General features: G+C 38.6%; 1 protein-coding gene across 8 annotated transcripts in view; it reads right to left on the reverse strand.

Moving 5' to 3' along the window:
• Positions 1–17,593, reverse strand: part of Tet (tet methylcytosine dioxygenase-like) — a 142,698-nt gene that overhangs the window by 18,804 nt on the left and 106,301 nt on the right. For 7 of the 8 annotated variants that reach the window (XM_072019546.1, XM_072019550.1, XM_072019548.1 and 4 more), the window contains one exon: positions 14,511–14,750. In XM_072019546.1, the coding sequence (XP_071875647.1) occupies positions 14,511–14,750 (240 nt within the window). Of the gene's footprint in view, positions 1–14,510; positions 14,751–15,647; positions 15,808–17,593 lie in introns of those variants that run through there. The other variant, XM_072019553.1, reaches the window with a different exon arrangement.

Below are 17,593 nucleotides of genomic sequence, written 5' to 3' on the forward strand. Positions count from 1 at the left end.
TTCAAATCTTTCTTATTATGTATTATTTATCATTTATACATAACATACCTCTATCAATTTAATTGCTCGATTCGTTAATATTTATAATATACATGAAAATGTTTCTGATATAAATAGAACGTTTATGCACATATAGATACTATATTACTATAAGAAAATATACAATTAGAAAGGGAAACGAAGAGAAGATAAGTTCTTTCGAATTCCTTCGAATCCGGCTCAAAATTTACTCAGTCCTCAACCTTGCTCGAGTTCCGTGTTGCGGCCATCACTACCGTTTTCTGCTTGTTAGGAGAGGGAAAGAGGGCCTTCAGCTTCGATCCGCATGTATCTGCGTGTGGTTCGCGAGCGAGATGGCCTCCCCGCGAAGAAACGGATGGACGAGGACGGGAAAAGCTCATTGGATGGGAACGAGAAACTCGAGAAAGAAGAACGGAGGACGACGAAGGAATGATAGAGGAAGATGGACAGTGCCGCAAATAGATTGTGGAAAAAAGATGGAGAAAGAGCTAAAAAGGAGGGACGGTGAGGAGGGCAACAACTGGCAAACTCGCAACCGGACTATAAAACTTCGTACAAAACGAAAGCAACGAGCACGAACGATCAGCTTGCTCGTCCGTACACCACCGACGAGCTTTGTCATTCTATTTCACTTTCTCCCGCGTACCCAAGCGTCTCTCGTTTCTCGTCGATCGATTTTTTCAAAGTACGCCCCGCCGGTCCCGAACACGCTCGTTTAAATAAAAGATGTCTCCTCGCGGAGTTCGGGAATTTCTTTCCCAGTCCACGATTCTTTTATTCTCCTTTCTTTTTCCTTTTACTATTTCATCTGCTTTTTTGCCTTTCTTCTGTCGTACTCATTCGGTTTTTCTTGTTCAACATTTCCTGGCCGGTTATCACCGAGCGAATGAAATATTCAACGTGACCACTCGCACAGCTGGAGAATTTCTCTTTTCCGTTCTTTGTCACTGTGTATAGGCTGTTTCAGAATATTATACTTATGCGTAGCTCGAGGCGTGGGTGTACGTCCGAGAAGAAGAAAGGAAATGTTGACAAACGTATATACACTGGTAGGTGTATTATGTTGGAAGGTATTGATTGTTTCTTAGGAATTTTGAGATTTTAATTAATGCGATTGTATCGTATTTGGGTGTACGCGTAGGTGTACAAAGGGTTTCGTTAATTAAAATGGGAAAAATGTATAAATTTATGTACATATTTTAAAAGATATTAAAGTATTTTAAGAGTATCCGAAAGTAGACACGCCAAAAGAAAGTTTTATCGTAACTTCCTTCGACTTTAATTACGGGAATAATTTCCTACAAAATTATCCAATTTCGAATTCAAGGGTCTAAATTTCTGTTGAATATTTGAGAAAGAAAACTTGGCGAATTGTCCAGAAGGAATTTTTAGTTATTGGCGTTTTTATCCTTTTTAATTGAAAAGTTCAATTAATATATTCATGAATTTTAAATTCTCCTTATATTCCAATTTTTTAGCTCCCAAACGCTAAATTTTACATTCTAAACTATTCATTTATAATATACAGTTTAATTTAGAATTTTTATTTATTTCAATTACCAAACCACGAACTTTTATGCATTTGTGGAAAATTTCAATACGCAAAAATGTATAGGTACACTTCACTGATTTCAATGACCTTGAAATATATTATCAAGACCAACATTCTGAGCAACTTTTTTCCTACACATGTTACCGCTATTCAGCCTTAGTTTCCGAGAAAAACTTTAGTACAATTTACCTTACGATTACACTTCATACTAGAATAGCCACGCCAATTTAATGGTTCAACTTGAATTTAATTCGATTTACGGGAGAGATTAGCATTTTAAAATATTCCGTAAATAAAGAAGAAAAATGAATTAGGCTAAAGTAATATTCGGACGCTTAATCCAAATGGCAATACTGGTGTGAGATAATTTTCAATGAATTTATCGATGCATGAAATGTTGCACTGTGTCCTATTTGTCTACTCGTCACGTACGTACTAATAATTAGACTCAGCAGATACATGTATACATGTCCCCTACACGTAACCTGATAATGATACCACGCACAGTCTTAGTTTTTTTTAGTCATACACAAGATGTTGTTAGTTTATGTTTCTTATCATGCTATGTATAAATAATAAATAGTAACAATCGAATTTACGACATTCGTATAAAATCGTACGAAATGAAACTTAAGTCATGCTTGCGTTACCAACAATCTCGTGGCACGGCGGTCGGATATTAATTTAACATCTAACCCTAACTCAACCTATAACCCATTCATTTATCTTTATTTATATTACAGTACACTAACGTCGATGATTTAAGTTTAGGTTGTACCGTATAAAGATATTATTATCTATATGGCAGAATCAACTGTAACGGAAACTAGATTTGATCGAAGCTTTTTACGAATACATCGAAAACGAAGATCATGCGGCGGTTACACGTATAGAAAAAAATTATTCAGAATATTGTTCTGGACAATTAATTTCAGGGTCATCGAAATCCGTAAAGAGCGCTCTTTTTTGTATAATCATCCAAATCTCTAAATTCTATGTACTTGTTTATTAACAGATACTCGTAAAGATATTATAGAAACTCACAGTCTAATAATTACAAATTATAAATGTAAATATTAAAAAACATTTTGTAGTCTGTTATCTGTATCTCTATTTCCATTAGATTTAAGTCTGTTACGATTTTGAAATGCCTCATAAATTTTCCGACATTTGTAGACGTTTTCGTGGAAAGTTCCATCGGTGTTATCGAAGGGTCGTGAAAGGTAAAATTATCTAGACGGCCAGAAAAATGTCCCGGATAATTGTGTCTCGCGGTCGACACTTAAAAATTCGATGGAAATTCCGGAACACGGGTGAAAATCAAATGGACGATTGAAATAAAAGTTGTATCGCGTGCCACAGTGTCGCCTCGTGTGCATTTCGTGTTTATCTGGCGTTGAACGCCCGCTACGAACCGTTTTGCGGGTTATTACCCTCGTTACGCGGCACAGTTCAATTAACTGAGTTACGACGGTAATCCCATTGCCTATGACCAAGGAAGTGAAATTTCCTCGGGATATTCGGCCGTGGAAATTGAGCACGTTTCTCGTGATACCGATTGTCAGATCGAATCGTGTCAAGATTTTCGAACGAATCTATTGCAAACACGTAATTAAAACGTACTATTTACCATTTGAAGATCGCAGGAAAAAGAATGTGATACGTGTGTACGTTTTTGTTGGTTGTTTTTGTTGAGGTTATTAGATATGTGAACAAAGAAACGTGTGGATAAATTGTAAGGTAGAAAATATAATTTAATACAGAAGCGTAAATACAAGTAGGAATATATATGTAAGCTGGTCCAGATCCGCACGCTAGCAGTGTTAGCCTATGACTAAAGGAACGCCGAAAAAAGACGTCGCACGTGTGCCGCTTATCGTCTGTTGTCGACGCATTCTTTTGTCTATGCGCTATCGACGACATCGGCGCTTTGTGAAAGCCAAAGACCAGATGTAGAGTTTTCTCAGAAGTATCGATCACTTCAACAGTTTTATTGGTAGAGAAAGAGTATATTTTAATATAAAATATCTAAAAGTGGAAAGAATCAGTTACGCTCAAAGATATAGTTGACAAAGATTTATAAAGATGAAAGATGTAATCGTTAAGATATTTTAATATGTCTTTATAAGAAGTAATATTTGTAATTTCTCCACTCTTCGTCATTTTTAAATGATTTTAGAGCTCGTGATGAAGAGATGATAGTTCAACGCTGAATCAAGTAATTGTTGTTAATTGAAACACTGATAAAATCCATTTTCGACGAAGCAACAAGTTGTACGTGGTTTATTCAGTGCTGTCGATGAAACGATAATTAATATCCGTTTAAAAAAAGAAAAAAAAAATCCTGCTTGTTCCGAAATCACCAATTCTTCCATTTTTGATCTATCAAATCTATAATCGCTCGTACATTACTTTCAAGTTTCCAAAATTCCATCCCCTTTATCAAAAGAATATAAGAGCACGGTAATTTTTGTTTAAATATCGCAACTATTCACCAATTTACTAACTTCCTCATCCTCTTGAATAATTTATACATGTACGTGTACATTGTACAAATTCGTTGTGATCTGTAAATCCTAACGATCTTTCTTAAATTTGAAATTATCAGAAACAAGAAACGCTATCGTTATATCACGTATACTTCACGGGGCAAAGTTATGACTGATATTTTACTAACATCTTACAGAACACCGACCTCATAAAACAGTATTATCATAAACGTATACGACGTACGAGCCGTTTGAAGCTAGCTGTGTCAGCAGTATCAAAAACCGACATCACTTTCCCTCCGACCCAATACTGCGCGTGAAAACGAACCGGAGAAAGGATCGTAGAACGCCGGGGAAGCACGTAGAATATCCTAGGTCCGCGTGATGCCAGGAAATCCATAGTTGTTGGGGTGGATGGTTGAAAAAGTGGGTCGCGTGGAGTGGTCCAGGAGAGCGTGAAAGGTGTTGGTGGGCTGAGAAACTCCGGGGAACCCCCAAAGTGGCCGTGAATCGGTGTTTGTGGTCGAGGTTGATAGCATCGAAGAGTCGGGCGTCTCGCCAACCGAGTCAGCGATCCCTCAGCGAGCCACCTTCCCCTGGCTTCTCCTTCGTGTTTTCCTCCTTTCCTCTTCTACCACTCTCTCCCATTCCTATCGTTATCTTTCTCTTTCTATCTGGCCTCTCTTTCTCTGTCTAGTTCTGTGTGAGAGCGAGTCTCGACCGTGGCGTTGAGCTCTCAGGGGGAAAATCCTTCCGTTCTCTTGACATCGTGACCTAGGGCAACGTAAACCCGAGGCGTGATAAAACGGGATGTGCCGCGACAGCACCCAAACATAACCCTCAGGAGCCACGCTCCTCCCTCCTTGTCGGTCTTCCTCTTTCTCACGGCGTGGCTCCTTCTCTAACTTGAAGCCCAGCCAGCGAGGAACTTCGCCAAGCGAGCTGTTCAATGACCTCGAACCCTTCCGTTCCGGCTCCTTTCTTCCTTTCCTTCGTTTTTCCATCCGACGTGCTCGAGCGCCGGTGACTGGTTCCTGGGCTTCTCTCGATGATTCACGGAACGCTTCGCCGCTTCTCGCGTGATGGAGTATCCGGTCCCAACGAGGATGCAACGGGAAGATGTAGGGTAGTCGAGCCATTGCCGCGTTTTTCGAGATGAACAGGTTGTTCGTTCGTGTACGTGACTTTTGAGTGAAATGGATCTTTCGGATTATCGAGTTTGGACGTTGTTTGTTCCGCTGTTTTCAACTTTACGGCTTTGTGTTTTGCTCGTTCTTTAAATTTCTAACTGACTTTTTCAGACCTACGCGCTTGGAATATTTTGGTGAGCTTGACTCGAAGACTTTTCGGGTTATTATTTAAGGTAGGTTGTTTAAAAGAGGATTTTGTCTGGAAGAGAAAAACACGTGTAACGATCGAAATCATTTTTTACAATTATTCTTCGAAATCAGGTGTAAAAAATATTGTACTGGATTTTTCGTAATTATTTTCTATAATTACGTTATCGTATCTTACAACTTATTTAATTACTTCATAAAACGAAAGAAAGAAAGTTAATTTGACAAAACGATAATTCCCTTGAAAGGATAACAAAATCTTAATTATATTATTATTATAATTTTTAATGAAATTCTACAGAGTAGAATTTGGTAAAATTTAATGCAATCTCAGCAAGAGAGGCTAGCCCTCGAAGCGATAAAGCTGTTCACTTCAACAATACGACACGTGTACAACGAGCTCGTTCAGCGCACCTCTAAGACACCACATAATTTAAACCCCCATTATAGCTTCCACTTTAGAGGCGTGTGCGCGCTCGCGACCAGCAACAACGCCTCCTTTATTCACGTCAGAACGTCGAGGATCGTGTTTTACACGCATCCTTCTCTCCTCCCCGGCTACCAACCACTTCACGAATCAACCAAACGAAACCTTTCAGCCTTTCAAACCGTAGGCTACATTTTCCTACTTGTTTCCTTCACAACGTCTTCACAGTGAATGATGAAAATGTACTTCGTAACAACGACAAGGCTTCGATATTTTCGAATAATTTATTAGATTTCTGATTGCCTAAGTTAGAAAATTCACACGGAAACATTTCTGATCTTAAAAATCGCAAATAGTTTCTAAGTAATCATGGAATGAGCTTGGTAAACTGAAACTGTTCTTAGAAACTGTTCACAAAGATTATAAAATGTAGTTAATTCTAAAGAAGAAGAAATAATGAGGAGCAAATATCGTAATAATCACTTATATACCGGTAAAAGTAAAATATATTTAAGAATTGATTTATGCTATAATGATATATTTTAAAGCAAGCATAATCCAACGTTATAATGTTTGCGATATACACGTGTTCTTTTTCTAACTCATTCGCCACTCCCATCTTTTTTGGGACAAGAATATAGCGTGAACGATCCGCATCAGACCTATGTCTGTCACGTAAAAGGTTAAACATATTATTACATCGTTACATTTATCCGATTTTACGGCTGGCATAATTAAACCCTCAACCCTATTCTTATGATACACGTAACCTTACAAGATTTCTTATTAAGTTACCTACAAGCTATTGATATATGTGCTGTCTCGTTCCAATCGTATACTAACAATTTTCTGAAAACATGCAAAGTTGTTTTCTAGCTTGTTACTAAAATGAGATCGAAACCTGAAACATTTAAAAACCGTAACAGGGCCAATCATTTCTTCTACTCCACCCCATAATTCTCTGTCAATTTTACGAAAAAGAATCCAAGGAATTTTCAGTTCCTTCCTCGACAAAATACTTCCGCCTCGCTCTATCCACCCCATGCATCACCCCATCAACCCCATGCTGTTCAAAAAAATTCTTCATCTTCCCCAACTAGCAGTCCCGCCCCAGTACACGCAACGAATAATTACCCCATGTACACACCTGTTCCATCCGCGAATGATCACGAGGGGAACATTGGCGAGAGGATCGACCGATATTCGATTACGCGTAGGCTGGCCGAAACGCGTGACGGCAGGGGCGAATTTAAACCGCTTTGAAAATCGAACCAGAAATTAATTTCACCGTTCTCTGTCCATTTTTCTCTCTGCCAACGTTCTACGGCCCTTTCCATTCCCCGTTTCATCTTCGAAGCCCTGGCAGTCGTTCATCGGACTCAAACAAGAGGGGGCTGCAAATTTATCGACGAATTAGCCACAGCAATCAGTCCCGCATCGATACGCTTATTTCATTAAGCGATCCGTTGCGTGCGCGCGCGGATGATCGCAACGAAAATTCATTTATCAACGCGATGTCCCCATTGGAGCTCGTTTCTGCAGCCCTTTCCTCTGGTGATACGACAGATAACGGTGCTAAACGATCTTTTTTCTGTTTTTTGCGTATCGCTTTAATATGACTTTCTTTTTCTTTCTTCTTTTTTTCCCTTTTTTTCTTCTCTCTCTTGTTGTCTTCTTTTTTTTTGTCGTTTCTAACACAGCGATCAGCGAGCGGCACATGCCATGAAACCCGATAAAAACGGAATCGTTTGCGCAGTAAAACAGCTTTTATCGCGTTGTTTATATGTTGGGCGACGATTACGAGAGAGCGGTAACCGCGGCCTCCGATGCGTCCATCGTTTTTCCGACGGCGACAAGCAGAAAGGGAAAGGGTTGAGGAGTGGCTCATTGTAAATTTCTATTTCACCGTTATCTTGCAATCGTACGACGAAATCGATCTGAATTTATTCCTAAGACACGACGGTATGTTAGTTTGTTGCTTTGAGCTGATCTTACGTTGACGTTGAATGATCTGATGGATTTATGAAAATGTTTTATATTACACAAGAAGGTTAACTGTAATATAAAATTCGCGATGGTGGAATTGTCGATTGACAATATTTTTTCTCAAAGAATATTCGAACAATATTTCGATATCGGAATAACATGAATAATAACGAAGAACATCTAAATCTACTTTAAGAATATTTTTCCCACATCTGCTCATTTTAAGATTCTCATGTACGTTCATGTTAAAACATTTCAAGGCATCAAGTAGATTGATAAACACACGAACAATTTACAACGGTTAATATAATTCTCGCACGAATAATACAATTCTTCATGGAGGGGAAAAAGAATATAAGTCTCGATATTGAAATTATCAGTTCGACGATACTTTCTCAAGCACTCTATCCGTACTTCTTTTCTTTCAGGTTTTTCGACGAAAGATTTATATGCTCATTCGTTAAAACGTTCCTTTCGAGGATACTCTCGTCGACAGATGCTGTATCGGGCCCATAAAATTTTCGACGCTTTTGTCGATAGCTTTTCGACGGAATTTTCGTCTTCGTTCCTTTTTTCGTCTCACCCCTGAGGAGCAAGGGGGACACGGGATTTATACGCGCACAATCCGGCGTGTTTAAATCGAGCCTACGAGAAAGAATTGGCAAACAGGAAAGGGGACAGCAGAAACGGGTATCCCGCGCTATCTACATCTTAGCCGACGGTTTTATTCACGACTGGCTCGCTTTCGGCGAAAACAATGCGCCTCAAACGATTCCGCGTAGAGAGAAAAGGAGAACGAGAAAAAATCTGGAAACAAAGCCGTGGGCTTACACCTTCCGTGCTTTTTCTCTAGGGAATGCGAGCGAGCTTATTCTTCGTCCGCGATTCGACCACTGCGTCCGGCGGTGAAATTGAGATCGACGTGCGTCGAGAAATTCATGGTGGTTTGTGAATTGGGTATGGATAAAGGATATAGCCATGGGATTGAAACCTAGATATCGAAAATTGTAGGAACTAGTTTGTTTCAAGAATGAAACGACTGTAGCGAATTTTTATCCCGAAAATGTCAATTGCCAAATTTTGGAATTTTCCAATAATTGAAATTATCGAATTCTCAGATCCCGGATTTTTCAATGTTCAATCTACGATTTCCCAATTTTCTGATTTCTTAATATCCTAACTTTCTAGTTCCATGATTTTCGACTTTCTGTTTAAAATTTACGTCGATACGAGGCTAATCACCTTTTAGATGCTCGTACAACCGATTCTCAGTAACACCATTACGTTTCCTAGAACTTATCAAGAATTCAAATGCACACATTCTTTTAGTCGTATACCTTGCTGGCAACCTTCTGTTCCATAAGTAGCGCAACTATTTTTTCCTCGAACCGTTAGAGATTCAAATATATTCTTCAAACATTCTCCGCGACACAAGTGTTCACCAACAGTTGTTGTTACTTCGCGCGATCTTTACTCCGTGTCTTAAAACTTTGAACAGACGCAATTCGACGATACGCTGACTAAACTTGAGACATTTACATATTTATAATATTTAAGATTCTTCTATAAAATAATCCTTAGACGTTAATTTCAATCCGCAATTCCATTAGTTCGAACACACTTTCTCCAAACATGTTGTTTAAAATATCCCTAATTTGTCACTAATCTCGTAATTAATTTTTGATACTTCTGTAAGCGTTTCAATGCTTAATTCCGATCAAGAAAATACAATTGGAACTGTTCGTCATTTTCACGTTATTTCCAATACTCTCAATTTAAAAGTTATCCACGAATAACGCAAACCTTTCTAAACATTCCGATGTAGCAAACTGTAAATGCAGTCGATGCAAGTAAGCAGCATTCCTCGATCTAAAAACAATTAGAATCAATTCACGACCGTACACATAAAAGAAGCTGCCACATCTATCTTATTCATTTTTCTACGTTCTTCTATATATATTATATATCTAATTCGTAGAAAATGATCGTAATCGTGTGACAGAAGCAGAAAGCAAACTGAATTGTACGCAAAGGCGTGTGCGTGGATCGCGACAGAGCGAAAACCGCACGTGCTTCGCGGTCGGACGCAATTCGTGCATTCGGACAACGAGCGTGCCGCGTTTCGCGGTTTCGGTTTACTGCATAATTGTGCGTCGGGCCGGGTGGCTGGCTGTAACGTTGATTCCTTTATCGGCGACGATATTGCCAATTATCGTATCGCAGGACTGACCGCGTTTACGCGCTCAGATAGCCTCGTTTAACACGGGGTGAAACGCGCGATTAACGTTGCGGCCCGTCGTTTATAACGCGAGTGTGCCAAGCGCGCCGGAACGCGGCACGAAACACGTGTTTCCACGAGAACACGAGCCCTTTATTCGCGTCGTGCTGCCCTTTCTGCTCGCCCTCTGGTACGTTCGTTCAGTCGCTATGCTGCTTTGTCGACTGTCATCGACTGCGACACGGCGTTTTGCTGCAATTATTCCAACCTCGATTAAGCTTCCTAAGACGATCAAGCTATCTAAGATGATCACGAGCTATTGTATCAGTCCTTAGCTCGTGGAGAAACTGGAGATGCGAATGGTAAAGATGGAATGGGATTTGAATAGATAGCGATTACTGGAATACATATAGTTACGGAAATTCATATTTCTGTGAATGTAATTTAAACAATACAGTCCAGATAAAAATGTGTTTCACCTAGTAAATATGATAAATACTACAGTTTGTATGTTTCATATATTTTTGCATTCTGTGTACTTTTAGATTTATACATTTTCCCGCCTTGGAATTGACGGCGAGCAAAGTACAAAAAAACAAAGATAAGATAAGATAAACGAAAAATATGCGAACGAATACATGAAAATATACTTAACACAAGGGCAAGAAAATTCATAGAAAATTAATTTTTTTAGAATTGACTGACCTGTGTTTTAAAATCAATGTCCTTTCTTAGACACTTGAATAACTTTCCATTTTAATTTTCTAACTCTTTCGTTTCTCGTTTCAAGACTAAAAAATTTTCACCTAAAAATTACCAAGAAAATACGCTCTAAAAATTCCTGTCTCACCGCTAAAAAGAAGGAACGATAAAATGAAACCGAAATGGCAATTCTATCCAACAGAAGATTTAAAGATCGAACCATTGGAGGATAGGGGAGAAAAAAGCAGGATACGAAGGAAGAGGTATCGCGATGCGAAGAACGATGCTCTTACCGAGGTAGCGTGTCGATCCGGCGCGAGCACTGGCTGGCTATCGCGTTTTCGCGGTTTTTTACCTCGTGACAAGGGCTGCGAGGAAATCGGCTGCCGAAATAACAGCATAACGCCGGGGCAAGGGTAGACTACCGGCAGACAGCGACTATGGGGGCGGTGACCGCCCGCCAACGCGAATCAATACCCGCAGGAACAGGAACCACCGACCTAGCGAGAGAGACAGCGACCACGCCATGAGGGGTAGAGAAAAGGGAACGTCCCAGAGGCAGTGGCAGAGAGAAGCAGAGAGAGGGGAAGGAAAAGCGAGCAGTATCAAGAGAGGAGCAAGAGGTGGCAGCGGGGTTGGAGGCGGAGAATGACGGGCGGAGAGGAACAAGCCTGGCACATCGACGCACCCAGGGTGCCAACGGCGTGGAGCGAAGTGCCGATACCTGTCTCTATCTTCCGTGATTCCTTCCGCGGATGCGCTGTCGCTGTTTTTCATTCTTCGAGATTCTACGGGGAAAAAAAATCATCAAAGAGATCATGCACACGTGCTTGCATCCCTGTCTTTTGTCCATATGTACGAAGACGAGTGTAATTTGTATCTTGATAGAATGGATAAAGAATTTTAGATTTTCAGCGTGGACAACATTGGGTACGAGTGAGGAAGAAGATGTTCGTTGGGAAGAGTTTTTTGAAGAGATTCTTAGATGTTGCTCGGAGGATGAAGAGCGTTGTACGTTGCAGAGAATGAACGTGGAAGCCTTTTTTATAGAAAGGATTAACCAGTATACGAAATCGTATACATTGCAAGCCTAAATTCATGGTACGAGCGAAGTCCGGAAGATTTGATGGCTTGAAACAAGAACGAAATCATTTGAAAATAAATCAAAGCCTAGAGCGAACAATTCTGAAAACTAAATATGAAAAAGTAAAGATTTTTGTAATCAACTTCTTACACTTTCGATAAAGAAATTACAGGAATAGAAGACGATGAGTAAAGGATTAATTTCTAGCGTGTCTCTGACGATGGTTGATAGTAACGGAGCGGTAAATTTTCGCCGTTTGCTCGTTACTTCTAGAAACGTGTTCTTCTGCCAGAAGGGAGAAAATTGAACTCAGGATTGAACGGGACAGCCTTGGACGGTAGTCGAACCGGACGAGTCGCGGATCGACTGGTACCTCGTTCACGGCACAGACATCGCGGGTTTAACACGCGTATTTTTGCACACGGATAATCTTCACACGTGTTCGTCAGCAGAAAACAGAGTCGGTTCGCGCTTGGACAGACTGGTTTGCCCAGTAACCTCGCAGTACCAGGCCAAAGAGAATCCAGGGAGAGGATGCACAAGCTCGAAACGATCGCGGAGAACCGCATTCCTTCCGACGTTTCAACCTACTCCTCGATCGACTTTCCTCTTCCTCTCGGCCTCGTTGAAAGTGACAGTCCGGATGACGCTCGTCGAGGAAGCTCCTCGAGATTGAAAGACTGGTTTATACCGGTGCAAGTTGCTGCTTGATGCGAGAGTCGAGGAGGTTTTTTCATTTTTTAGGACTTTGTTGCTTTTCTTAAATGGAACTACAGATTCTTTGATATTACAGATTTTCTGTAAGAATTTGTACGAAGATGAGATTTTCATTGTTTCGAGACTAATACATACGTTTCAAGATCTTTTATCCTCTGCAAGAATTTCTATGAGGATGAAATTTTAACCGTTTTAAGTCTAATTGTTTTGAGTTGCTATAATTTCTCTAACATTAATAACATCTGACTTAGGAACTGACTCTGACACCGTTCCATTATAAATGAACCTATCATATCCCATTAAGAAAACTTATTTCTTTTTTTTATGTAAGTAGAATTTATCTTGAAAGGTAGTATATGGTGGAAATTTGGCTATAATTTTGGAATTGGACGAAAGATTTCCAATCTTCCTTATTTTCAATTTTAGTTAGAAATATTGCTGGAAAATGTGACATAATTTGGAAAATTTGTATTAAACTTTATAATATTTATGGTAAAAACTTTAATAGAAGCTCTACGATATTTTGTATTCTATCACCCTCCTTGGAGAATTTGCAAGATTTATGTTCCAATTAGTCGAATCTTTTATCAACGGGGAACTCTGAAAATTTAATAACTCCTGCTTTAATAAAATTTCCAATCCCGTTATCCCTTCTGAAGAGTAAGATAATCTGAAAAATGTATATTCTAATCAATCATAATTTTTTATTATTAGAAAACTTCGCAACTTTAATATAAAATTTTGATTATATTTCACTATCTTATAAAACTTCCTTAAAACAAAATTACAAGATGTTATTTTCGCTCTTAACAAAAATTATAAATTGTAGGCTTCAGTTCGTTCAAAAGAAAAGACCGCGAGTCTTTGCTTTGGTTCTTGAAAGCAACGACTTTTGCTTTGCTTTGGTTCTTTCTTTGGTTTGGTGAAACGCAATCTGTGGAACACAGCGGGGGAGGAGCAAGCGTATTCCCTTGGAGGGTGAAGACAAATTGAAGTAATGAACCGCAATGGTCTAGGTCAAGGTCCTTGGCCTCGGTTTAGCATTGGCATACACGAAATACACCAAGGGGCCATACCGATAGGGCCGTACTGTTTATTCCCTCAAGTGCTACGTGTTACATGCCGATATACTGTGCCAGATTACGGGAGAGGAGTGGCTAAGCAGGAAGGGATCGATGTTATCCTTGGGGACCAAGACGCCTGTAATCTCATCGAGGATTTTCAACTCCATTTGAGATCGTGCCAGACAATCGGATCTCTCTAACACGCGAACTAGAATCCGGCTAATACTCCGGATAAGAAATTTTCCAAGCAGAATATTTACAAATTTCCAATCCAATTCCAACGTAACATCTTCGCTCCTTTTCTATTTTAGGATAATACGTTAATCGTGTATATTTTATTGAAGATAACGTATTGAAAATTTGAGGAATTGTGTGTTTGCGTGTGATGATCATTTATTTAGTTTAAATACTTAATAGATTAATTAATTCTAGTATTTCTGGGTATCGACGTGTGAAATATTCCTCATGTATAGTTAAATTAATATTCTTTTTCTACAAAAATTATATTTTCATAATTCGTTCATTCTTTTGTCATTTTCTTTTTTACAATTATTCCAATACGTATGATTTTGAAACATCCATAAAAATTGGAATATTATGATTATTTTTAGTATCTCATCAATGCACGAGATATTCTTCGTATAAAGATAAATTAATATTTCCCTTCTCTGAACGTGTTTCCCTATTATGTACAATTTATTCACAAAACATGACAATTTCTTACAGTTTTATATTCTTCCCTATGAATAAATTTCCCCACAATAGGATTTACCTACGTTTTACGGGAGATTACGTGTCATAGATATCAGAGGAAGATTCGAAGGACATTAGACACACGTTTCAACAGATATTCGAAACATATAACGTTCAGAGTATCTTGTAATGTATAAGAGGAAACCGAGTGTGTACTTACCATAGAAACGACAGGAGGCGGAGGATTTCCGTTCCTAAGTGCCCCGGTTTGTTGGTTCGCCGCGGGATTCAGATTGTCCTTGGATTGCTGCATGGGATCCGGCTGATGAAGCGTTTGTTGCGTTTGCTGTTGTGGTTGTTGCTGATGCTGTTGCAGCCCGCCTATTCCAGCCTGTGGACTGCCTAAGCCTGCTGGTGCGCTATCTGGTGTACTCACTTGTCGCGCGATCTTTCGATAACTCTGAAATACAAAAGTTAATCTTTCGTCAGACAGGTACATGAATACTACCTTTCGAAAATAAACGTTCAAACATTTTTCAGATTTTTATGGTATGGGTTTGTATTGTCGTTTCTATTCAAGGCTTCCGGCTGTAAGCTCTGTGTAATCCATCTTCGTTTGAAAATTTAGTTTCTTTTAAAAAACTTTAGAATCTGGTCATTGAAACGTCTACAATAATAAGGGATACAGTTCTAATATATCAATTTTATTTATCGGAAGAGAGATAAGGGCGCAAGTTTCGTACATAAAAGTGCAAAATTACGAAAGTGCAAAAATTCATGCGTGTATAGGTAACTAACGAATTTATATTCGTTTTATTATATTATTTTATTATATATATTATATTATTATATTATTATTATATATAATAATATTACAATTTTCTTAGAGAAATATTTAATTCTTAGTCGGGTTTCGTCGAAGCGATTGGAAAGTGGAGTTGCCTACGTATTGCAGCAGCAACTTCGACTTGAATAGTTCGAAAATCGAAAGATTCAGAAACCTTTTTGGGATTTGAAAGCTTGAAAGTTTAAAAATTTGCGAAGTACGAAATTTAAAAGATTAGAAGATTCGAAGGTTCTAAGTTTTGCAATTAGGAAACTTCAAGAATCGAAAATATAAAAATTAAAACATTCGAAAATTTAAAAAGCACAAAAAATTCAATATTCACATTCGTCATAGCGTAGTTCTAGCATTTTCACAATAGTCGATTACGGCGATTTCAAGCACGACGGAACGCGACGCAACAGAACGAGCAACAACCATCCATAAACTATATCTTGGAAACGCATAAACGTTGTTCATGCAAAGAGGCTCTCACACGAACAGCAAGAAAATCTGAAAGAGGTTGAAATTTACGGGACATATACGCGCGACGTCTCGCGTCCAATTATCCAATAACTTTCATGCTCGCGAGGGGCGTCGAGGTAGGTTGAACGACACACGCGTTCTTGCCTGTTCCTCTTCATTCGAGCAAAGTGTTTTCTTCTTGTATTGGGCCGCGTTGTAATCACCCACGCACGAGCGACGCGTCCACGTCACGCCCGGCACACGACAAACAGAAGAGGAGGCTACGCTTTTGAAATGGCGAGGAAGGAAGGAAGGTAGGCAGGCAGGATGGTGTGTGGCACGGTAGCCGACCGTACGACGTACGGTGTGACCCTAATGCTAAAAATACAAAGGTGGCCTAAGTAGGCCGAGCCGGCTGAAACGGTTTCCATAGTTCAACAAGCGCCGCTGCCCGACAGCTATAACCGGCCACCCAACCGCCCCCAATGCCCCGCCACAAACGCAAACTTAATCAATTATTACGACGTCCCCCGAGGTATCACCATCTTTCGTAAACGTTTCGCGGGTGTACTTACAAAGATCATCGATGAAACAACGCTGGTGAAATTTCGAGTGTTTTTTAAAGAAGCAAATGATTATAGATTGAGATTGAAATTGATAGAATGTCGTTATAGTTGAGGTCTAAGTTGAGGAGGAAATAACGATGCTAGAAAATATAGAACTCTATGGTGTAAATTCATTGAAAGGAAAATTGCAGACTGAAATAACGCGTCGTTAGCTCTTAATGGGTTAATTTATAAATAAAATAATAAACGTAGACATAACTGAAAAATGTTACGGATAGAAAGCAATTAAAAAACTGTTAAAAAATGCGTTCCTGTTTGGTTTACAGTTAACTATTTTTACCTCTCTCGTGGATATTTAACAGATATTGACTATCATATCAACTATATTTAGGTTTATAAAACTTTGTACACATATTACGTACTTTTAAATGACAGGTAAAATACCTATTAATCTAGGAATTTACATTTTCATCAGCAGTTTAGTTTAGTAGCAATTTAATAATTAAAAGCAGAAAATCAGGAAAAATGTTATCCTGTTATAATTTTCTCATATAGTTTCCGATGTTTCGTGATTTTTTTGACTCAGAGAACGCGAGCATGAATAATTTAGACACTAATACATGTTTGATATAGTAATCGTTTTCAAGAAAAAAGCGAAGAAATAATGGAAAAATTTATGTCAACGACTGCATCATCCTCAACTATCATTCTTTGGAAATTCTCTGGAATTTCGTTAGAATTCCTCTCACAACTGTCTTCAATAATAACTAACTAACGTAGCTAGTATATCCATAGATATTAAAATTGTTTTCTAATGTGATTTATACTGCAATTACAATAATTGCATCTACGTTTATATCATTCTATCATTTACAAGCATAAAACATAAAACGTACCAAGCTTATAAATACCATGATCATTCCCGACTAGCCTTGAACAATCAATTGATCTCGCGCACAAGTCTAACTTAAACTAAACTAACAATTTCAAGGACCACCTTCAAGTACCATCCATACTATTTAAGCAAATATAATATAGAGTTCACTAATCACTGATAAAAATGTTTTAGGATACTTACGAAAAATTAATCTGAATAGCGAAATTATTGAAACCTCTAAGAATTCATATCTCACTTGCGCACTATGAATAATTATGGAATTATTATCATATTTTTATGAATACAATAAAAAAAAGGAAAAGAAAAATAAAAAATGTCAATAACACAAAATCTCAAAAATTAAAAAACTCAAAGATTTTTAAATTAAGCGATTCGATGGCTTGAAAGTTTGAAACTTCGAACGTTTGAAAATTAAAAGATTCCAAATCCTTTTTACTTCTCCCAAGAACCTTTAAAAGTTCCTAATAATCAATCTCACGTTCAGAGAAACCTGATCAATGAAAGTTGCGTAAATCCGAGCTAAATAGGCCGCAAATCCATCTACACTGTCA

The sequence above is a fragment of the Bombus fervidus genome, chromosome 16 (genome assembly GCF_041682495.2).
Source record: "Bombus fervidus isolate BK054 chromosome 16, iyBomFerv1, whole genome shotgun sequence".
Classification (NCBI taxonomy): Eukaryota; Metazoa; Arthropoda; class Insecta; order Hymenoptera; family Apidae; genus Bombus; species Bombus fervidus.